This window comes from Chrysoperla carnea, chromosome 1, assembly GCF_905475395.1.
Source record: "Chrysoperla carnea chromosome 1, inChrCarn1.1, whole genome shotgun sequence".
Classification (NCBI taxonomy): domain Eukaryota; kingdom Metazoa; phylum Arthropoda; class Insecta; order Neuroptera; family Chrysopidae; genus Chrysoperla; species Chrysoperla carnea.
The window spans coordinates 131,038,212-131,063,293 of NC_058337.1; the positions used below are offsets into that span (position 1 = coordinate 131,038,212).

At 29.9% G+C, this 25,082-nt stretch overlaps 3 protein-coding genes across 7 annotated transcripts; 1 reads left to right on the plus strand and 2 right to left on the minus strand.

Moving 5' to 3' along the window:
• Window positions 1–304: 304 nt before the first annotated feature.
• On the minus strand, window positions 305–5,751 carry LOC123305090 (GA-binding protein subunit beta-1-like). Its single transcript, XM_044886701.1, has 8 exons — window positions 5,629–5,751; window positions 5,173–5,271; window positions 5,032–5,094; window positions 3,708–3,857; window positions 3,442–3,639; window positions 2,911–3,202; window positions 2,599–2,772; window positions 305–1,725 (listed from the first exon to the last, which is right to left on the minus strand). The coding sequence occupies exons 2-8, from the start codon at window positions 5,242–5,244 to the stop codon at window positions 1,208–1,210; spliced, it is 1,467 nt and encodes a 488-aa protein (XP_044742636.1). The 5' UTR covers window positions 5,245–5,271; window positions 5,629–5,751; the 3' UTR covers window positions 305–1,207.
• On the plus strand, window positions 5,521–9,230 carry LOC123305091 (MIT domain-containing protein 1-like). Of its 5 annotated transcripts, none has more exons than XM_044886704.1 (5): window positions 5,540–5,589; window positions 5,672–5,803; window positions 6,576–6,952; window positions 7,583–7,782; window positions 8,726–9,230. In XM_044886704.1, the coding sequence occupies exons 3-5, from the start codon at window positions 6,584–6,586 to the stop codon at window positions 8,883–8,885; spliced, it is 729 nt and encodes a 242-aa protein (XP_044742639.1). In that variant the 5' UTR covers window positions 5,540–5,589; window positions 5,672–5,803; window positions 6,576–6,583; the 3' UTR covers window positions 8,886–9,230. The 5 variants fall into 5 exon arrangements, with proteins under 5 accessions (XP_044742641.1, XP_044742642.1, XP_044742637.1 ...); XM_044886705.1 differs by having other exon boundaries at window positions 5,541–5,578; XM_044886706.1 differs by lacking the exon at window positions 5,672–5,803 and having other exon boundaries at window positions 5,521–5,589.
• Window positions 9,231–10,010: 780 nt separating this feature from the next.
• LOC123305386 (protein inscuteable homolog) lies at window positions 10,011–22,886 on the minus strand. The gene is made up of 7 exons (XM_044887088.1): window positions 22,845–22,886; window positions 13,426–15,162; window positions 12,595–12,837; window positions 12,363–12,534; window positions 11,784–12,147; window positions 11,593–11,716; window positions 10,011–11,381 (listed from the first exon to the last, which is right to left on the minus strand). The coding sequence occupies exons 2-7, from the start codon at window positions 15,157–15,159 to the stop codon at window positions 11,250–11,252; spliced, it is 2,769 nt and encodes a 922-aa protein (XP_044743023.1). The 5' UTR covers window positions 15,160–15,162; window positions 22,845–22,886; the 3' UTR covers window positions 10,011–11,249.
• Between the last annotated feature and the right edge of the window lie 2,196 nt (window positions 22,887–25,082).

A 25,082-nucleotide genomic window follows, 5' to 3' on the forward strand; every position in this document is an offset into this window, starting at 1 on the left:
AAACCAAAGTGTTAAACAAATTCATCTGTAATACAGGAACACCATCGAAAAAAATAACAGACAATTCACGATTGCATCCAGAACACTCAATTTAAGTGTCTCCCCTTTATAAGCAGGGGGGTACTGCCATCTTGATAAGCGATATTGGATAGTACTCCTGTCATAACAAAGATTTTAGAGGATAGTATCCTTCTCTCAGTTCTTCTTTTCTAATCTTAGAATTACCCAATATAAAATGGACCCAAGATTAAATATACCACTGTTTTCCGTAAAAAGGTGAGTAACAGAAACTTAATTTCCCCCCCCCCCCATACTTAAATTTCATCCAATATTCAAGCGAGTTTGTAAACATTTGCAAAAAATTTAAGTGAGATAACGCCTGATAGATTTTTAAACAGAAACGATCGGCAACGCTACCTGTGTCTAGATTGTGTAATTAAGCATTTATTCAACAAGATTTATTAATGTTGTTAGTGAGGTGGTAACGCCCTTGGTAGGTAACGCCTGAAAAAAACTCATCCAAAGTATTTACACACTTCTAAAATCATCAAAACATGATTAGCTGTTGGTATCTATGGTAACTATCAAAATAGTTGTAATTTTTAACCCCCGACATAAGAGAGGGGTATTATTATAATTTTAACGTGTCAGTGTATCTGTATGTCTGTCGATAGCATCGTAGCTCCTAAACGGATAATTCGATTTTGGTTTTTGCAGTAAGTTGATTTTAAATACATTAGGAAAATCACTAATGCAATCAAGAAGTTAATATTGCTCAATATTTGTACAATCCTCTATTTTGATAGTATAAATATTGTCTCAAAAGTCATCTAAGGTCGGTCACGTGTCAGCGACCTTAGACATTCAAGGGCATAGGTCGCAAAAATTAGTTTTTTGAAAGTATAAAAGGAAACGAGATATTCTCCAAAAAACCTTGCGATCTTTGACCTTGAATATCTAATGACGCTGACACGTGACTATATGTGAATTGAAACATCATTTATACTTCCCAAATAAAGGTTTGTACAAATATTTAGCTTATTTCGTTAGATTCCGAGGTGAAATCCTAAGATGATTGAACAAATATATCATTATGTTTAAATAATCACACTGTAATTTTTCACAAATATTTATAAACAATCTCAATGTCAATATCTCCCCCCTTTTTTAACAATTATAATTTGATTTTTTTTATTTATTATTTATTTTATACAATTAACAATTTCAATTGTTTTTCATACTCTTCAATCTCTTTTTCTTTCTGTTTATACTTTTGTTTATATTCGGCTGCTATTCGGCGTGCCTCATTCAATTGTTTTGTAATTGTTTCAATTTTTGCCATTGCATTTAATTTCACTTGTGCCAATTGTATGGCTTTTGGTGACACTGTAATTTTATTTTTTGTCATAACAATACGTTTTAATGGTTTTATTGTCACATCATTTATATTATGTTGCTGTAGTAGTTGATGATGCTGCTGCTGCTGTGTATTGTTGTGATGCGCATGTGTTGTTGTTGATGCTGTTATATTATTATTTAATAGTTTTTTAAACATGTTCGATGGATATTTACCACCGGTTAATGCTAGAAATTGATCACTACGTAATGTTATCACTTTACGTCCTTTTAATTTTAATGCGGCTGCTGTTTTCTCTGATATAGTTTGTGGAGTTGAATCTGGTGATTCTGCTGTTTTTGGTACGTTTAATGTTAGTCGCCCACCATCTATAATATATTAATACAAATTTTGTAATATTTTTTAAAGAAATCTTTACTAATTGAGTTGTTGAACGAAATTTAGTTCTGATTAACGTCACGAACATAGCACACTGTGTCCAAAAAACGTTTATAATCTATGAATTCTCAAAATAATTGAAATAAAATTGAAAAAAAAATTTATTATTATTTTTAATTAAACGACCCAATTGTCTGAAAAAATAGTTTTACATCGATTGAATTTGGTTTTTCTTAAAAATAAACCAATTATATATACCGGGTGGACCAGTAACTATTATTATCACCTGAAGTATATTAAAATATATTCGCTATAACACATAAATTTTTCCAAGCCAATTTTGACATTCTTCCTTAAACTGTGCTGAAGTTTCCTTGATTATAAAAAAAAACCAACTAGGTTTCGTGTGCGTTAAATGGAGAATAAATTATTCATGCGCCGTACACATCCATACTTCCTTTACTTTTGACGCGCCACTCTATATATAAATCTCGAGTTTTGGCAGTTCAATTTCGATTAAAATTTTAGGATTCGTATTTAGTCAGGTCAACGTTTACTGATTTCAATTTTTAAAATCAAATCATGTAAAATCAATTGAAAAAATATATCTATTCACATTTGATGTAGTTAGCTGCTGCATCCGCCAAATCTTACTCTACAGTGAAAACGCTTTGATTTCTATCAGGTAAACCTCTATTTGAAAAAAATGCAAGCTGTCAGCTGTCACGCTGTCTTTGCTTTTTTTGCATTGTCGACACTTTACCTCTCAAATGGCATACAATTCAAATCTTGTGTTAGTTGTGGGATATTCAAGTATTACGTAAGCTAATTTTAAGTGAGGAAAATTGGTATAATTTTCTTACCTGATAATATTAATTGACTTCCATTGGCTAACGTCAATGAAGGATGTTCACTGGGTACCGTAGTTAAACCATGATTTTCTAATATTTTATAGGCATTGTTCATATGACTATCAGTATCCACGTCAATCGGTTCATCCGACGACGATTCTTTTCCCGAATTATTTTCTGTAATTTCTGCAACAAAGATATTTCTCTGAATAAAACAGTCTACCTAGATTTACCCAAAAATTTATCAACTTCCGAAAACAGGCTTTCAAATTTCCTACCGTTCTGAAATGACTGACACCTAAACCTATTTAATAAAATGCATACCTTTATTATTATCTTGCGAGGATGATTCTGAAACATTTAATTCCTCTGTTAAACTCTGTGTGGCTGCTAAAGTTGCTCGTTGTAATTCCATATTTTGAGCACGTTCCGTCATCACTTTCATTGCTAATTGAAGTAATTGTGCTAAATCCATACGATCTTGTTCAATTGCCATCGATAAAGGTGTTTTATCAAATTTACTTACAACATCAACCGCTGCACCATAATTGATTAATAATTTTATACAATATTCGTGTTCATTTTGTACCGCCCAATGTAATGGAGTCATTTTTAACTAAAACCGATAAAATCATTGTCAATTATAATACCTAAAGAAGGCTGACTCTTCTTCAGCCACCATGCTTTGAACCATTTGGAACTATTTAAGAATAGAAAAAGCATTTTTATTTCAACGTATTTTAAACAAGATGCGACTAAAGGAATCATGCAAATAGTATTGCAGAAAGTTTTTGCAAAATCTGCTGTGCTACGATTTTATCAAGAAGTGAAATTTCCCGATTTTAAATTACTTACCATATCTTTTGCATTTACTTCAGCACCATGTTTCAATAACAATTCTACAACTTCTGAATGTCCTTCATACGCCGCCATATGTAAAGGCGTCCTTTCGACTTTAGTACGAGCATCTTTACTAATACCTGCACGAAGTAATACTTCACATGTTTTCACATGATTGCCTTGGGCTGCAAAATGTAACGACGATGTCCCTAACTGTAAACGAAATTAATGAAAAATATAATATTTCTTTTCAATAAAATTTGTTTTTGTAAATATATTACCCAATCAGTACTGAAGGGTGCACCTTTCCCCATTAATTCACGTACAGCTTCGGTATTCCCATCTCTGGAACATTGTAGTAACCGTTTTCCTAATTCCATAACAGGTATTGTATGGGCTCTACTCGTTGTTATCACTTTTGAATTATTCATCTAAAAATATCAATCAATTTTGAAGACGTAAACTTGTTAGTAAGTGATCCCTTCGCTACTATATTAAGGTTGTTAGTGTAATAGAAAAACCGATTTCAGGCGGTTTGGGGTTCTCATTACACTTAAAATTGACTTAAATCGAAAACAGAAACCTTGTAATGTATACGATTTAAATTGCACTCGAATTTTTGTATCACTTTTTTATCTAAAATGACGAAAATATGGTTTATTTGATTCTTAGATAAATATTTTCTATGAAATTGCATGAATTCGAAGCGAGAAATCACTCTTCGTACGGAATTTTTGACAAAATCTCGGAAACTACATCGAATCATCAAACAAACCAAATTTTTAGAAGTTCTTGTCAAAATTACCTTGTATACTGAATTTTATCGAAATTGGATATCAGTGCCGGATTAACACAGGTCAGAGCTCCTGGGCAATTTCGGGGGCTCTTAAGCGGGGGTCCCATTGTGTGCGGTCCTTTTCATACAAATTTGTATCTGCTTAGTACCCGCTTTTGGTACCCTTCTCGTAAAAATTTGGAGAGTGCACGGGGATCCCTTCTCGTACAAGTAACTTATGAGGGGCCCCTAAACCCCTAAGGGTTGCAACCCTTTAATAGTTAAACCGTCACTGTTCGAAATAACAAATTTTTCTCGATTTTCTTTGAAAACATCGGGTAATTTTTAAAGTATCGCCTGAAATCATGCATGAAGCTCTGTATTCTTGAGATATTTGCGTTGGAATTCCGAAAAACTACATCTAGCCAAAAAATGAAGTAAATATTTGTGTTTTTTTTAAATCTTTAAATTAATCCAATCATTCCAAATGTTAAACCAAAACTAATATCGATAAAATCGAAAATATCACAACAATATGTGATCAGCCAAAATAAAAATCTTTGCCTAGAGAAATTAAAATCCAAACGACATAAAAATCTATTTTATTGTTGGACAATTCCCTTGATTTTTTTATACTTGTTAGATTTCCCGGATTCCCATAATAATTCATTATATTCCCTGAGATTGTTTCGATTTTCGACAGTTACTACTTGCTTTTCTTGTCAGAAAAGGTCCACAATTCAAACACTACACCTTCCCCTAACTTACATTTTGTTGAGGTTTCTTGTCATACAGTTTTAAAAAACATTAAGCAAAATGATTATACTTACTGGAATCATTTTGGCATCTATTTTAGTACTGGGGGCAAATTGGATAGATTCACCTAATTCCACCTAAAATTATTCATAAAAAGTTCAAAAATGTATCTCCTGTAGATCAGAATAATTAAAACGATTTGAATTAAAGCTTACGGGAATGAAAGTAGATGTATCGAAACCAAGAACTCCATCGGACAAAATCATTTCGGATGATACTGCTTGCATTCTGCCTTAAATATACTTCAAAACATCCTACGGAATACATAATCGTATAAACAAATATACACTTATTTATTGTTTTTATTTAACTAAATATGGCTGTCAAAGAGGTTATGAAATAAAAAAAATTTTTATCAAAAATAATTATTTAATATATTCTTGAAGGATTTGATCATTTGACAGAAAATTGTTGACATTTTTTTTTTGAAATACGATAAAAACATCAACTCTGCACAGGGCAGGATATTCACAAAATAAATCGCCATCTTCTCCTAGGCTTCCTGTTCCTGTTGTTCGAGAACGGAAGTGTAAAGCACCCATTGTGTATATTTTCTAGTAGGTAAAATTGAGGTAGATAAAACGACGATTGGATATTTGCATATTACTTACATTACATTAATAAATATTTTATTTTCTAAATCTTGTCGAAAAGAATTTTATTCACATAAGATTTCTGCTTCATCACAAAAGACGCCTTCGAAACGTCATCATTTTTTAACTAGAGACATCTATAGCACATGTTTGAATTATTTTTAGCGGGAATTTTTTTTATTGTTTTCAAAAGGTATTTGAAATAAATTTTATTTTATAGAGTAAGATATGATTATTAAGATATTAAACCATTGTCATAACAGGAAAAAAATGTCGAGTTTAATTTATTATGAAAACTACAAATATTCTCCTAGGACAACCCGGGGGCGAGTCATTGATAAATTTTATAAAATAGTTCTCATTTTGAATAAAAATCACCTCTTTTGCGATAATTGTTACAGAGGCATGAAAAATTTTATTATATAACAAGTGAAAACAAACATTTGACTGAGTTAATTGTTGAAATACCATGTATAGACTGTGTTGATGAAGCAATCGTTTGTTTTTTGACGTCACGTAAATAAAAAAAGATATCCACTTTTAAATAGCTATACACACACACTGATATTCTCATATTAATGCATACCCTGGTGGAAAAAATATTTGAAAAAAGAATAAGTCTTAGGAAACTTTGAAAAAGTCTTAGAAACTTTAAAAAAGTATTAAGAATTCTGAATAACTCTGAATTAGACTAGTCCGAAAACGTTGAGAAATTCAAAGTTCCTAAGCTAGACTTTTTCAGCATTTATCTATTAAATTTTAGTTCAAAGCATGTTCAAATTCACGAGCGACTCTTTTTATCAAAATACAAAGTGAATTTTTAATTTTGGAGGTGTTTTAATTTTTAGGGAATCCCATCACGTAAGGGGAGGCTGCCAATGGCATTAAAAAAAATCGGGCGACCTAATATGTATGTGTTTTTGTTTTCATAAAATGTATTTCAAAATATAAAATTTCTTTTCTAGGTTCGAAAATGAGTTTGGATAGTGCAGCTGCAAAAATATTGCAGCGTGCAGTTGCTTTAGAAAATGAGCAGAAATTTACGGAATCGTTGGTTTGTTTTCAAGAAGGGATTGAACTTTTGATGAATTCCCTAAAAGCCGAAAAGAGTGCTGAAAAGAAAAATTATTTACGTGAGAAAATCGATGGGTATATGACACACGCAGAAAAAATCAAACAACATGTTCAACATTTAAAAGATATTGGAAAATTTCATGAACAAATTAAAATTGAAAATAATTCGACATCGCATAGTTATGAGAAAGTATTTGGTCGATTTTTGGAGGATGCTATAATTACGCATATTAAAATTGAGGATCCATATATTCGTAATTTTCATCAAGTAATTATCTTAATAAATTAATATTTTAAAACTTTTCGAAAACCGTATAGATTCGTAGAAACCGCATGCAAAATTGTATAAATAGTTGTAGTTACCCAATACTGCGCTCTTTTTTAAGCAGGACGTGGGATTGTCTCCGTAAATAGATAGTTTATTATAGAAGGAGGGCTTACAGCGCCCACTTACAAACAGCTCATAATATGGGCGAAGTCTTTCTTAACCAAGGACATTTATAGCAGATTCTGGAATGAGATTTGTTGACTGATTCGTACACTTTAAATCTTCAGGAACTCGAAAAACCTATATCGCAAGATTCCAAACTTACTCCCACGTAGCTTTCATTACCCCCACCAATGTTTAGGGTTTTTCCTAATTCGACCTTTGTCGGTAAATTGCATTCCAAATTTTGAAAAAAAAGATCTTTTGCTTGCTAGTTAAATTTTCGAATAAGATGGAACTGCTTTTGTTGACATCTACATTTTAAGATATAAAATTCAATAAAGGAATTTTCAAAGAATTTATACTTCTAGGATTCGATTTTCGATTTATTTTCTCAGGATTTTTATTATAAATTCGTTTCTGTAAAATAATTGATCGAAAATACTTACGCTTTAATGAATTTGGTTTTAGTGTCAAAATTTGTTACGATTTTGTGAATTAGCAGTAAAAAAATGTTCAAACTTGAAGAAAATTATCCTTCTGACTACTGAAGATCCGGATAATACACGAGAACAAGTGGAATGGTTCCATTTGATTGGAAAAGGTCTTCATAAATATAATATAGTTTTTCATCATACATTTTCCGAATCGTTGCATGATCGGCAAATCACGTAAGTTTAATCATTTTTAGATATTGTGCGTCGGCGTCCCGATATTTAAATTGGAAAATCCCTACATGGGATGCTCATTCGTACATGCTAACTCGCGCGATGGCATACAAAATTTGGCTATCTTGCAATACAAACATCTAATGAGACTGAAATAACCGAAAATTGATAGATTTGACCCAATATTTCCCACCATCTCTTATCACAATTTCAATTAAAATAAAATCTTTCGACATTTTGTTACCAAAGTAATTAATTGACTTTGTTAATAATAATATATAATAGCGATTACTAAATTTTGTTGTTGTTAAAATATTGGACTTTAAAGTTAGGGCTCAGTGCAAAAGTGTCAGCTAATATAAACTGGGCTCGCTAAACAAACAGTTGTTTTTCGTTGTTTAATTAGATTGTGCCTCTTGCCAAGTAAGTTTTTGGAAATATTTACCACGAAAATGTCTAAAAACTACCGATTGGTTTTTATTTTAATTTCTAGATGAATATTTTCTAACTACGTGGATGCGTATTCAGATTTTTGCCCAAGGAAAGTGAATAGAAGTATAAATTTTTGGCCTAATATTTTGGCGTACACACGTAGTTAGCCAAATAAATCTATGGTAAATCAGCAAGTCAGCGTCCACCGAAGGCCAGCAGCCTTGCTCTACCCCCCCCTCATATGTTAAGCTAAGACGGGCTAGCTGGATTGACGAATAGAAGAAAGTCAAATCGTAATAAAACTGGTATAAAATCAGCGAAAATTTGACTTTTACGTTCAAAAATTCTTTAATTTTGAAAAATATGTTAATTTTGAAATTTTTATTGAATTTAATTCTTATGGGAGATGAAATAAATACCACGACACTCGAAATAAAATTTATTTGTTATTTGAATAAAACTATACGTGTCTTCAATTTGAAACCAACAATTTTTTATTAAATTTTTGTTTTAGATTGAGTACAGGATGGATAATAAAAATTGGACGTGGTCTTGATTATTTCAAAGCACCTGAGAATAAATTTACATTAGGTGTATTCGATATGGATTTCCGTCCGTGCCATGAAACAAATGTTGATATATTTCATTCCAAAGATGTGAAAATAAGTAGTTGATAGTTCGCGTAAGAATTAAAATTGTTTTTATAAATTGTACGACAACTTAGGAGTCGCTTCGTGATGCACCCCGCCCACCATATGGACATTTGCTGTTATCATTCTCACAATTTCTTATACCTATTTCATATTTATATTTGAATGACTCTCTGAAGTGACATTATCATTAAATACAGCTTATCACACAGCATCTCAATATCTTCAGTAGTTTTTTTCATCATGATACACTAGTTTAAATAACAGACGATGCAAGGCTCGTTGATTATTGTGCTTTTGAAGTTAATTGGCCTAATTTACGAGTTTTTAAAATCTACACAGACAGAAATTTGTTAACAGTACAGTACCAAGCATACTCTAATTCTGTTAATTTGCATCTCCTAGACTTAATATAAAATAAATCGGATATCTTGGAGCTAGACTTGTTCCAAAATACAAGATTTTCGTATCAAATTTTGGGCTATACCCCAAAAACTACTCATCCGATCGTTAAATGTTCTCGATATTTGTACTTTCGCTCAAAATTTCGCATTTTAAAAAAAAGTAGGTACGAGAAAATCGGGAAGGTTATTTTTGTCTCCGATTTGGAAATAAAATCATCTTCTAGAGTAATTTTATGTCAGGACAGTGAAATTTTTGAGATGTTTCCTAAAATCGTATACGAAGGGTAATATCCCGGAGCAATGTCAGCCGATATATCAGAAACGAACCAGATTTTCATGTTTCTGATTCGGGTATAGTTTAATGAAAAAACAGCGAGAAAATTTAGATATTTATGAAATCTGACCCGACGAAACGACGCCTAAGTGAATAATTACCTTAAATGTATTGTTAATGTTTTAAGACAAAGAACAAAAACCAATGTTTTATTTTTATTTAATAAAATTTTATATTTAAAAACAAAAAATATATTACAATCATTTTACAACAAACAAATTTATATTTAAATTAAAATAAATTACAAAATTTTTAAGATTTTTGACACTTTTTGAAATTATAATTTATAATTTGCTTTATTTGGCAGATATTTTGCAAATCTGAGCACGTTAGTTAACTAACCATTAAAAATGCGGTTTATGATATCCAAATTTCTTATTGGATAAAAGATGACATACGTCAAAGCGCAAAATATCTGCTAAAGAAGCTGATTTATTAAAAATATTTCAATATACGCACACTAATCTGAATAAGACGAGGATAATTGGGAAATTTTTTTGTAATTGAGTTCCTTATAGTTCCAGAACGAAGTTTTATGGTTTTTTTGCAAAAAATATTTCTCACAGATCAGGCTTGAGGCAGAACTACAGAAACAAATGCTGTCAAAAATATCATACCAGAAAATTATTTCTGTGGATTTGAAAAAATTCTAAATAGGAACAAATGCTGTTAAAAAAGATGATTATTTGGCAGCACTTATTCCAGATGTCAACCTAAATACATCATCAAGCAGAAGTTGAAAAAAGCTAGTTGCGAATATTTTATATTGGGAATCTAAATTTCGACCGCTAATTCTTCCTGATCCCACCGTGATTAAATAAATTAAATGCCTTACAGATAAAAATAGTAGAATAAAATGTTTTTTTGAATCCGTCAATGGCTTTCTTCATCAATTACAGTTTCTAGAATTTCCGTATTTCGAAAATATTTAAGAAGGCTGTAATCATATTTTATTACTCAAGTCGTTTCAAATTTATTTTGTTATTATTAATGTACATATTTGAATAAATTTTACGAATTTTCTACCAACTTCCTTTTAATAAACTCGCAAAGAAATTGGTTGAAAAATTTTCAATGTATATACTAACTTACGTATCCATCTACATAATTCGTAAGCAATCGTAAGCAATCGCGGTACTCCCTCTTTTATCGAAACGACACTATTTTTAAACAATGAATTTTGATTAAAACAATTTGACAAATATGACAAATTTGTATGGCACGTTAGAGAGTTGTCGTAGATGGATTGCCGAATCAACCATTTTACATAACCGTTAGTTGTATAACACAACAGTTCAGTTATGCAAAACAGTTGGAAAATGTTTAGCGGTTTTTCATAATTATTGAACTTCAACCCGCACCTGATTCGGGTACAGATTAAATTTTCAGCACATGTAAATGCGTCGTTTTTGCACATGTAATTTGCTAGAGAAGTTAAGACAACGCCTTTTATGTTAGGGCAAAAAGATGAGTTTGGGATAAGTTATTATATACATTATTTTTAATAATTTTAATCTCATTTAATTTTTACGATTTAATTGTTTGGGGAATTAAATCGTAAAAACAATTTTAAAATTTGAGGTATATAATTTAAATAATAATAGGATAGGGCACTATTTTATATACACAAAAATTATTTCACGAGGAAAATTACACATAACTTTCATTTTGTGATGAATATGTTAAAAAAGAATCTAATAATCGTGGTTCTACTAATTCCATCGCATCTTGTTCCTTCATAACATTATTTCCACAATTTGATGCAATTTTTCGAAGCGTTGCCTGTAAAAGAACGAAAAAGTAATTAAAATCAGAGAAAATTGCAACAAACAGAGCTAAAAACAAGGATATAAAGAAGCTGACACAACTCATCATGGTTGTTACGTAACCATTTTTACGTAAAAAGGTGAATCATTCTACAACCTTCGTATTATGTAATTATAACATTACATGACGTATTTACGAATAAATTACATAAAAATATTCAACTTACAAGACACGCTACTAATACAGCATCACTGTGACTTCGTTCCCGTTTTTCTTTACAAAGTCGTACTAATTGATTAACACCGCCAAGTTCTACAACTTGTTGGGAAATACTTCGTTCATTACACAATCTGAAATCGTAAAAATGAAAAAAATTAGATTTCTTGTGAATAAGAAATTTAGTTTAAATTTTCTTACCTAGAAAGAGCAATCGCGGATTTTTGTTGTAATCGTAAATTAGCTGCTTGCTCCGATGCACGTGTTTCATCATACACTGTTGGTGGTATTTGTAAAAAGCATAAGAGAGCAGCTACTGCTTTTGCTTCGCCTAGTTGTAATCGTGATTCATTTGCCGCCGACATATTAGCTAATAATGTAGCAACTTGTTCCTTTAGAAATACTGAAATTTTTGGTCCACGTTTTTGTACTGTTGTCAATAGTTTTTCCGCGGTATGACATTGTAATAATGGCCAAACAGTGGATGGTTCCATACACGAGATATTAGCTAATGCCGCAGCACAAAGTAATAAATTCTGGCAACACTGGGACGTTGTTAAGATTCCTGTTAAAATTAGAGCAAAATTTTAGAATTTGGATACATAATTTTTGAAATTGAAGACCACATCGAAGGAGACTAGTTAGGTGCCTGGTTTACCCAGTGTTTTTGCCTGGATACAAGTTTGAGCCTGGGAATGCTTAAATAACGAACTCACCTTATCAACAGTCGTTTAGGCTTCTTCGATGTGGTATTAGCTTAAGGGATTGTGCGATACTTACGTGTTAGAGAATTTATTAAAGACTTCGCATTTTCCTTTAATCCAGAAATTGTATGATTATCTTCAATCCATGGAGCAGTTATTTGAGCAATGACTGCTACTGCTTCAGATAATTCTGGTTCTGGGCGTGAATCTTCTGATAATATATCAGCAATAATTTCAATTCCTCCAGCCTATTAATAACAGAGTTAATTAATTCCTACTCCAAAAAAATTAATGTTATTTCAACTTACTTGTTCAATCTGCCGAATAGCATCACTCGTTGAACAAACTGTCGCTAAAGCTCGAAAAGCTGCCGCTCGTAATGTACTTGCTTTGCTATCCAAACATACTGAGAGCAGAGCTCTGGGAGCGCCACATCGTATTAGCAGATTAGTTGCTCCAGTACATTGTTGAGATGATACCCAGGTTACACCTTGAACTGCGCCTCGTAAAGCTAATTCAGTAGTAGGTTCGTCTATCATATTTATTAATAGCTGGAAAAAAGAACGCCAACAATTAATATCAAAATTATGAAAACGGAAAATCGAAATCAGTCAAGTCAATCCTTTATTTCGTCGCAAAAATATTCGCTCTCATGTTTTTCCTTTAGAAGAGTGGGGTAAACCAAAGATAATATATCAACGTCATAGTGTGATACCCAAGTAAGAAATAAACGCTAAACTTAAGGATGGGACTAAAGTTAAACCAGAATTGGTTTTCCAATCCTGATTCGAGCTTGGAACGATACTATCATTCGATATCATTGAGGCAGTTTTGGTTTTCAAGCTGAACCAAAAAAAGAGGTGTTATAAGTTTTACCGCTATGTTTGTCTGTCTGTGGATTTTGATTTTTTTGGTTTTGTTTGAAAGGTCAAGATGGACTTTAGGGTTCCGTACCCGAAACAACTAAAAAATAGGCTATGATCCTCAAAATCGGTTCAGTTTGGGGAAGGCTCTAGAAAAAAGGTAATACAATGGAGAGTGCTCTTAGATACGTTTCAAATGCGAGTTTAGGGTTCCGTATTCGAAAAATTTCTCGGGGGTTTTATAAATTTTGTAAATTTTACTTGTTGAAATCTTACCTGAATCTGTATAGCCAAAATACCACGTTCCACCTCTCTGAACAAAGCTTTCAACTTTTTCACATTTAATTCTAACTCCTCAATTGAACAATCGGTTGTGGTAGCCGTTCGAAGAAAATCACATAATTGTAAAATTTCTTGGACATCTTGCCCCCGTTCTTCAGTTTTCGTCAAAGAACTAGCTTGTGAATTAATTATATAATTTAAAATAAATTCGGTGATATTTCCATTTAAACTTTGTATCAACGGTGCTAAATGCTCGAATTTATTATTCGATAACTGTCGAAGTATTGTATAAAAATCAGAATAGATAATTTTCGAATGGGCGAATAATGATTTGATTGTTATCGTTGCCTGTGTTGCTGATTCAGCTACTTGTCTTGATAAATGAGCAGCCAGCGATTTACTTTGTAAAGTTACCATACATTCAGCTTCGTATAATTTCGATAATTCTTCTAACCACTTAGCAACGGGTGGGGGTTGAGGTGAACTCTTTGGTGATGCTTCTTTTTTATTTTCGATGATATTATTAAATATTTTCTTCTGTAAACATAAATTCTGCCTCCTTGAAACAGGACCCATGTTATTATTCGGAGTTGATTGATGATTTGGATTTGGTTCGAAATTATCAATTGTTATTGGTAAATTTTGTGAGTCATTCGATAAGGGTGACGCAGTTAAATTTGGCTGGATAACATTCGTTTCTTCAAAAGAGATTTCGTTCGGATCGTATTTTAATTCGTTGCCAGCTGGAGCTGTTTGATTTAATCTATTTGGTTGCCGCTTTTCAGGTAAATAAATGGGTACAGTCCTTGACAGTCTTGGACTGTTATTTGGTGAGATTATCAGCCTTGAATTATCCAAAACTTTTTGTGGTGTCCAATTTAAGTCATCATTTAATTTTGTGATATCTTCCATCGAATTTTCATGACTTGGATAACAACTGAATAAATTTCGATTTACTTTCGGAGAAGATCGACTTGAAGATGATCGACTTCGTCGAAATTTTACGTTTTCAGTTCGAGATTTCGTTGGTAACGGTGATGTTGATAAAGGGGTGGAATTTGATTTGAATGGAATTTTACTGGTTGTGGCCGGACGAGATGTGTAAACTATTTCAAAATTTGATGGAATAATTATATTTGGGGAGTTTTCAATTTGATTTGGATAAATTAATAATGGCTGTTGAATTGTTCGAGTAAACGGTAATGATTGTGTTAAATGTGTTTGGGGTAAGGTAATTTGTTCTGGGGTTGTAGGGGCTGAATGGAATTTTTTCATGCAATTTATTTGGCTGGATATACATTTTTTGGGGGAATATTTCTCTTTATAATTTGTATTTAAATTTTTTATCGGTGTGTTATCAGTTAATTGACAGTCTTTTATAAAATTTCCAGAAATAACTACTGTTTCATTTGGTATACTATTCGATGTTTCAGAATCTGAAAATCCTGAATCTTGACTCTTATGACTATTTGGACTACCAGATGTGTTACGATTTAACCAATCGATATCTTTTTGATTTAATTCTGGTGTATTTTCACGACTGGATGTATTAAAACTTGTAATCCCTTCATATTGATTCATATCAGTGACAACTTCCGTTGCAGGTTCTTCCTCGAATTCTGGGGTTTGTTGTTGCCATTGTTCAAAATTTAATCGATGTGCATTTGGGGATGTGTATTCATTGTTACCCCACCATACTTTACTTGGACTACGGTGAAATTCACTCATTTTCTGGAAAGAAAAAGAAATTATAATTAATAAGACTGCAAATTATTCTATTTTTCTCATAAAATTTCAACATATCCTACGTTTTCTCAAACTATGAGAGTTAAAATTGAAAATTAGTCATAAAATTTCTTTTTAACGCCAAAATTACTCACTGGGAGCGCTGGCATCGTTTTGATTGTCCCCCTCCCTGGCATAATAATAATTATTTTTGCAAAAATGTTTCGGAAGATTTAATGAAATAAATTATTGTTTTAATTAAGACAATTATCCTTTTTTTATCCTTAAAAAAAAAAAAAAAAAAACTATTAATAAAATAAGCTTAATCGAAGGTTTCTTGCATCTTAAAATAATTTACTTAATCAGCATTTAATTGCTATTTTTTTAAAAAATTATTTTGTTGTCGATGCAACAGTAAAAAAATCCTATTAAACTAATTCCTTAAAGATAAATACTTCCTTCTTTTAAAGGCTTCATCACGTAAGCTTTATAGATATTGTTTTAAGTCATTTAATAATATACACATGCAAATAAGGGGTTATCGTTATGCAATTAAATAAAGAAGGTATAATGACTTCATTAGTATTTTTACAAGGTGTTGAGAAGAAAAGGTTCCTTAATCAAAGGAAATGTTCTTTACAGGGGGTTCATTTTTAGAAATCAGTTTAAAAATTAAACTAGACATCACATGGTTTTCTTGTTTGCTTCTGAACTAATCAAAATGAATTCAGCTAGAGTCAAAATGAATTTAGGGGTACTCAAAGTGTTTCCTACTGATATGCAGACAGGATCAAGGTTTTTTAAAACCGGGGAAGGAACTTGAAAGTGGCGACTTGTTTCTCCAGTGTTTGAAATAAATTGTTAAACAAAATTCACAAAATATGTGGCATTTTTTGTGGGAAAATAAAAACCCTTTGCTAAATTATGACTCTTTATTACCTGTTAGCTAATAATTTTAATTTGTAGGGACACAAAATTAAATAAAGCTATACTTGGAAGTCATGCTTTAATAGATGTTGTAACAGTTCGAGTGCACTTGATTTTTCATGAATTTCCGTTATTATCTCTTTAAATACAGCATGTGTTTGGCAAAATCAACTGCATTCAAGTCTATTGAATATTTTCATGCTCAAAACCCAACTAGGCGTTTTAAAACATTTTTTTTCAATACATTATATTATGATTTCCGGGTCAAGTAATCCGGTTTGAACCATGCCCCCCCCCTGTATTCGGGGCTGCTAATATATGATGGAAATTCACAACAAGATGATATAAAAGTCTTAAATCTAAAATTACAAAATTATACAGCTAACGTAAGTTCACATTTATAGACCTTTATTTGAGTGAACTCTTTGACCTCATATTGTCTGCCAAAATGATTATTAATTCTTCTGAATAGAAAAATTACTTCATTTTTGTCGCATTAAACGTTAAAGTAGTTAAATAGGTAAATAAACTGTTTTATAAAATTAAGATGTGGATACAAAAAAAAAATTAATATTCCAAATAAGTGTGCCAGTTTTTAATATAAAATGCGGGTAATAGACCGTAATATTACTTATTATTTGACTAAAATAATAAAAATATCAAAGGTGAATGTTGAAAAAGCTACCAGGTTACACATTTTTTTTAAAACAATAAAATTAATTTTTTTTTATAACCGTTACTATTAGGATTCCGTAACTAGAGGCATCCTAAAATCCTAAAGTTTTTTTTTTATATAAAAATATATATTTCTTATTTAGAAAACTAGAAAAATTCGATAAGAATTGAGTGGAAAACAAACCTAGCAGGAAGAATTTTTTAGTATTAAAATGATTAAATCTGGACCTTTTAAATAATCATAAATCAGATCGAATATTTTTATTCAAAATGGTTCAAAAAATGTTTCCAGAAAGATCCCATAGTCGTATATTAACTATGAGCTATTCAATTCTCCATATACAGAAAATTCAAGATCGTTTTTTTCCAATATTACATAATTTTTAAAATTTCATAATATTAAAAATTATTATCAAAATTTAATCAAAACTATAAAATAAAAAATTTTAACGTATTTAAATTTTTTAATAGTTTTTTAGAATATGATCTCCAGAGGACAGATCAATAGTTTGCTGATTGATTAAAAAACGAAGAAGCTATAAGCATTCAAAGATTGTGGAACATCTCCTTTTAACAAAACAAAGTTTTATATGCATTTCTATGGTGATATCGGACAATGACGTCACTAACCTATATCTTCATCTTTGTTTAATTAGGAATTTTAAACGTTCATATTTTGCGTACTTCTAAAGATTTTCAAAAACCAACTTCACTTTTTTGACCGTGCAGTCAGAATTCTTCACCTGAAGTTATAAAAAAATGTAGTTAACAAGCCTGATCGCTTAAATGATGAATATTACATTTTTAAGTATGAAATTATTTTGTACAACTTTTTTTATGATAAATGTTTCCATTTTACTTAAGTATTAATCGAAAATTCTAAATTGTATTTTACCTCTCTTTTCTGAGACCACTTTTTCTACAGCGCGATTTGACTGCCAATCTAATGGGGCCAAAAATTCAACTACAAATAGACGTAAGATTTCATGAAAATTATTTTTTTCGGGATGAAAACTTAAAACTTTCTATTAGAAAATTAAAAATTTTTATTATTCACTTTCAGATAAAAGAAATTCTTTCCAATAACTTCAAGACGTATTATAACTTTGGAATAATAAAATTTTCCCATAATATTAAAAAAGTTTATACGAACTTTTAACAGTTAGATTTTTATTTGAAAAGGGGTGTATTTATACAATAGGGAAGTACTCTCTTTTTTTTGTATATACCAAACATTAATGCATAGGGTTTAAATACAAATATATGTAATGAGGGGTATATTTTTTTTGTAATAAAATAAAACCAGCTGCTTTGATTTTTGATTCTAGGTGTACATAAATTAAAAATCCTGTGACTGTGATTCTTTTCAATACATTTATTTGTAGTTTTGTATTATTTGAAAATGTTTGGGTGAAGTCAATAAGTGTTGAAAAAGTTCGTTACGAAATAAATATAGAATACTTGTACATTTATAAATATATTGCGTACAGTCAAACCTCTCAATAGTCTCAATAATTCGAGGAAAATTATATTTTTTTATTCAGTTTATAAAATAATTATTAAGAGTTAAGTCAGAGGTATTATATTACCTGTGAGTTTAAAATCGACCGAAAATCATAAAATTTGAATTTTGTTGTTGCTAAATAGCAAGTTGACTAAATTTTTTTATCACTTCAGGTGAAAAATTCTCACGGCACGGACGGAAAAGTGAAATTGGTTTTTGAAAATCTTTAAAAATACGTAAAAAATGAACGTTTAAAATTTCTAATTAAACAAAGAGGAAGATATAAGTTAATGACGTCATTGTCCGATATCACCATAGAGATACATATAAAACTTTGTTTTGCTAAAAAGAGACGGGCAACAATCTTTGAATGCTTATAACTTCTTGATTTTTTAATCAATTTTAATTTCACTTTAAAATTTTGTCCTGATATCAAGTCTAGTCTTACATTTGTATGTGTAATATGGCAAATTCGACATCAGGCAATTATCGTTTTTTTTTTTTTAAAAACATCTATATTCTGTTTGTATTGATAGAAGTATAAACAAGGCACGAGCAGTTTTCATGAAACTGTTTTTTTAAGAATATTTTATTTAAATCTAAGTAAATAGAAACTTAGTTTATAACAAATTTGAATATCGCCGTAAACCAAATGTTACATTTTCATTGTCCGAAACGATATTTTCACCGAATTATAGTTGGTAATACTCTTTTATAAATTGCTAAAAGTTTAATGAAAATCCTCTCATTAAATTAAGACACAGTGTTTTAATATTAATCCTTTGTTTAAATGAAAACCCTAAATAAATTTGTTATCATTTCGTTTCAATTTCGACTCATTGAGATTCTACTGTAATAGGTACTTGTATATATAGATATAATAGAATTTTGATAAAATAAAAAATCTATTATTTAAGAATGTGGGTTAGACTGATAAGAATAGTTTTTTTTATTGATTTCATCGAAGAATTTACATTTCAAAATTCTTGTCATTCTAAAAAAAAAAGTTCCAACAGACAGCTCCTTTCGGATGTTAATAATCATTTAGCACTTCGTGCCGAAGGGTTTAAGAGAAATTGTTTTTTACAGAAAAATCCTGTATATATGAAATACATATCAAATTAGTCCCAAGTTTGTAACGTTTAAAAATAGATATTGATGATACGAACAAAATTTTGCTACAGGCGTTCATAAAACCATTTAATTAATTCATTTCCGTTTGTCCGTTCTTTATCAGGAAACTTTGGTATCCATTTTCTTCAAAACTATAAAAGATAAGAGTGTTGAAAATTTACAGGTGGCTTGAACTCGTGATTTTGTACATTCTCGAAAAACGAAAAAAAATTATAGAAAATACTTTTGAAAACCTCATCATTGTGTTGGCTTTTCTAATTTATTAAAAGTAATGCAAGCACTGTCATTCAACACTTTCTGTACAAGGTATTTCAACAATTAAGTAGTCAATTATTTATTTTCACTTTTTTAACTTTAAAATTATACCAATTCGTTGTGTGTTTAATTTAAACTACCTATATGGTTTCATTGTATTATTAATTTGAGCTTTCACACAATGTTTGTATCATTAATGTAATAATATTGCCTGTATTTATAAATAATGATAATAATTATTTATAGATATAGGCAATATTATTACATAAATGATTAAATCATTGTATGAAAACAAAAATTAATAATATATATAATAATATATATTTGAAATACACTTTTTTACCGAATTTACGTTTGTAGCAAAATTAAAACAAAGTTCTTTGAAATTTCGAAAAAATTACATTCAAAATTTTTGAAGTGTATCTCTTCTTTGTACAGGGCGGATTATTTGTAACAAATACATCTTTTTATAATTGTCGGATATCGGAAGTTCTACCCCGCTGGCATTGAAGTATCTTTTTTTTTTTGAAAAAATATAAATTGTATATGGACTTTTAAACAGAATAGATACCTACCACAATAATGATATAAATGATGTATTGTGTAGGAGTATAAAGCACCCACTGGCACGTGGCTTACTTTTTATTTTATTAAATAGAGAAGGGTTTATTTGCACCTGGACTTTTTATCTAATGTTTGTTATACATTTTATAGTTTATACGAACATTACCTATTTTATTTAGTTTAATTTAAAATTATTGTCTGTTGTGTGATGAATATATGAAAAATATAATATTATTTGATGAAATTAAAAAATCGGTCAAGTGCGTGTAGAACTATTTATAAATTAGGATTCCGTAGCCATGAAAAAGTTCAAAACATTTCATAAATTAAAATTATGAACTTTATGAGTTCATTTAATAAATAACTAAATATTTGATAAAGCAGAAAAAAATGTTAAATGTATGACAGGTAAAACTAAGGCACACTAGGATTCCGTAGACTTGTAAATAATGATTATAATTCAATTTAATTGGGTTGGACTTCCAAATAAATGCCAATTCCAATAAATTGGGTTGAGTTAATGCGGGTTTATTCAGAATGGGTTGAATTTTTCAAGAAGGAAAGGAATGTCCACCCAGTTCTAATGAAATCGCGAATTAATTCCAGGGTTGTATGAGGATGGGTTGATACGAATACTTTCACTAAGATCTTAATTAAAGAATGGAAATTTATCAGATGCATTTGAAACAAAGGCGTTGTTTATCTTAGAAAATTTTTTGTTAAATATTTTTTTTTCTAATTTTCATAACTCGATTTACAAATTAATAACTTGTGGGAGTCATTAATTAGATTGAACTTTTCCTAATAATTATAATTAATTTTTCTATTTAATTATAAAAAACCTACATAATTTATCTGAACTAGATATTTATAATTTTTTTTTATTAAATAAATATTTACATAATTATTATTCATTATTTAAATAAAAACTTAATGATAAAAATGTTTAAAAAAAATTGTAGATAATATTATAAAAAAATTAATTTGTTTAAATAGTGTTTATTTTTTATTTTTTCTAAAGTTATTAGTAAAATTATTTATGATTAGACATATTTTTCATAAAATAAAAAAAATAAAAATACCGCACCAAGTCTTCTTCGTGTGATAATAAAATACCTAATTTATTAAATAAATTCTTTAAAATTATTTTTATAAAAAAAAAATTTATTTATAATAGAAATTCCGGAGATTATATAAATTATAAAAATAATTAATTAATCTTCGCGTTGTTTGATTAATAAATCCAACAATTTTATGATTTATACAAATTTTTAGTGTCTAATTATCGGTCAGACAGGCAGACTTTGGCAAAAAAAAAAAGAAGATGCATGTACTAAACTTTTACCCCACTTTCACACGTTTATAGTAATGTAAATAGTAAAGATTCATTGGACCCTTCATAATTTTCCCTAAATGTTTATTTAAAATAAAAAGTTTTATTAATTCTCCTGAGAAATTTGGTTTATGTATATTTCCCAGGAGAGATAAATTCGATTATAGTTCATTGTACCCATTGGACCAAATGTATTAAAATTATATTCGATTGTTGTTAATCTCGAATATTCGAATACTTAAAAAGATTGAAATAATTTAACAGATGTAAATATACATAGGGAAAATGTCGACATATTTTCCACTTTTTTTATATTCATTATTTATTTTGTACCCTTTATGTAAAAACAGTATATTTAATAAAAATACGGGTCCCGAAAATTATCGAATTTTCCAACTTATTGTTCCAAGTTTTGAAGCTAGTAATCGTGGAAAGCTTTTTATTTTGCTACCGAATTGTAGATTATTTTAAAATAAATTAATTTTGTTATTTAAATGCCCATTACGATTACTTTTAATGCTGTTAAAAAATCAGGCTTAAATTGTAGGTAAAAAAACTTTGTTCTAAGAAGATTGTTTAAAGTTTTTAGATATTTAGTTAAAATATATTAGTGAGCATTAATTTTCCACCACAGCGGAGTTATTTCACAGTCATACTTTCACCGCTCGAACGAGACTGTGCGCATAATTTTCCATACATCGAAAAATAGAATGATTGAATTGTTGAATAAAAAATAATCATCATTGATTGTATTTTATTCCAATTCTCAATCATTAATAATATTGAAATTCACCAAAAAATATGGATAAATAAATGTAAATAGGGATTAATAATTTTTTTTTTAAATATTCAGATTTATAGACACGTTATACATTAGTTTTCTTCGGTCGTTACCGCTATCCGATTTAAAAGTTTTTTAAAAACTGCATGCAACTTTCAAAATTATGAAAAATTAGAAAAACAGTTTTATAAAAACCTAGCTTTTACTCGCGCTTTGGTCCTTAAATAACTCGCAAAGATCATTAAAAAGTAAATAAAATAACATGAAAGAAACAGGGTGAAGCAGATACAATTAATGGACATCTTAAGTATATCTGATAACCTTTTTTGATTAGATATCAATAAAATTTATCTCCTTCTCCTTGACAAATTCAAATCCGTCTAGTAGTTTTTGCGTGAAAGCGTATCAAACAAACAAACATTCTTTTAAAAGAGCGTTTTTATGCAAAAAGTAATAAGTAATAACAATAATATACTTTTAATTAATTAAATATTTTCTTAATTTAATTTACTCACTTCATTTAATTAAAATCCTTTCGTTCAATAAAAAAATAAATCACCCATAAACACAAAAATTTCTACAAAATCACTTTTAATAAGAATTACAAAATTCACTACTAATTAAACTGATTAATTCCAAAGTCTATTATAAACTGATTTAACAAAATAAAAATTACTGCATAAAAATGATGAGTCCTCCGAAATAAAATATATAAAAATTCTTGATAAGAAACTTTATAAACATATATTAAGTATTATTATACACCAGGTGTTAGACTATATAATATACTCTCGCACGGGAGTTTGTCTTCTTGCACGGTGGTTGCATATGTGAATATGTGATAGTTTTTTATAACAAGGGTGGTTTATTGGGATACACTACTACTATATGAGTATATAGAAAAGAGTATAGTGGTGGGGGTAAATTTACACACATGACGAGGTGCGTTACTCTTCGATGAACGGTTGACGCGTGCCATCGAATGGTAACGTACAAAAATGCATCATCGTTATGTGTGTACACATATGTATGTATTTAAAAGAAAAAGGTATAATCATTTAGTCTGGGCAGTGGAAGGAATAAACTTAAGCTATAAGCACAGATCCAGAGAGTAGCAATCGGAGTAATTGCCCTCTCCAAAAGGAAGTAAAATATTTTAAATAATTCACAAATAACTTGCCCTGGCCATAATACCTACATGGAATTGTAGAGATTTTCCTAATTTTTGTCTTTATGAGTATTTTCCGAATGATATAAAAGCTTTTCGTACAAGATTTTAGGCAATATCTCAAAAACTACTCACCTATTTTTGGGTCAAACATATACTATTCACCAAGTTTTATTAAATTACGTTAAACAAATATTTTGTTCCGTTAAATTATCTCGATTTTTCGAAGGTTGTTAAAATCCTCCCCGTTTTGGATAAGAATCATAATATAGAGTAATTTTGACCTAAATAATACAAAAATTGGACCCCTTTTACGATTGAATGAGTAATTTTTGAGATATCAACTGCTTTCGGGTATGAAGAATGATATCCTAGAGTAGTGTCTTTAGTAGATTCCTCAGGAAGCTATTGTTCAATCGCAAACTTATCCTGATCTTGGTGTCTATGAATTATTGAGTAAAGGATTCAAAAATCATAAGGATTCGAAAATCACATTTAACGACTAGGCGATTATTCTTCGAAATACCTCGAAAATTGATTCGAATGAAAGCTTTTAGCACAGGATTTTAGGAGATATCTCAACAACTACCGACCCAGTCATTAAATTAACCCGATTTTTGTATTTTTTAGGTCAATATTGCCTTATAAACCAAACTTCATAAAATTCGGGAAAATTTTTGTTTGCGATTTTCAAAATTTTTACAAAGGGATACTACATAAGAAATATGAAAAAGACGAAAAATTTCTGTTTTTGACTTGATTAAAAATCTTTGTCTATGTTTGCGATTTTCAAAATTTTTACAAAGGGGTACTACATAAGAAATATGAAAAAGACGAAAAATTTCTGTTTTTGACTTGATTAAAAATCTTTGTCTAGAGTTATTTTGAACCTAAAAAGACAAAAAACGGGTCCCTTTTGCGGTTGTATGAGTAATTTTTGTACAGACTAAAATCGTTAAAGAAAGATGACATAACGGAATAATTTCTTCGGCAGATTTTGTTTCCATGGCTTATTTATGGTAATTATATGACCCAAAAAATCCATTTGCCGATCCTACTTGTATATTTTTAGATGTACTCCAAAATTATATATGAACAAGTGAAAACAAACAATTGACTGAGTTAATTGTTGAAATACCATGCATAGTCAGTGTTGATTTCTTTATCATATTACACATACAAACATGTGACACATACATAACTGATAATCAAGTATAGTACATATTATAAAATTTCCGCCTCATTGGCTCCCTCACGGGTAAACAGTGATGTTTACGAAAAAATGTTTCAAACAAAAGTTGTTAAATTTTTGATAAGGAACATTTTTTACACTTAAACTTTTGTTCTATCTCTAACGGTTTACAAGATGGGTCCTACGGACCCAAGACCCAATTGACCTATGATGCTCATTTACGAACTTGACCTCACTTTTTACGTCCTGAGTACGCTGTAAAAATTTCAGCTCGATATCTTTTTTCGTTTTTAAGTTATCGTGTCCACAGACGGACGGACAACCGGAAATGGACTAATTAGGTGATTTTATGAACACCTATGACAAAATTTTTTTCCTAGCATCATTATTTTT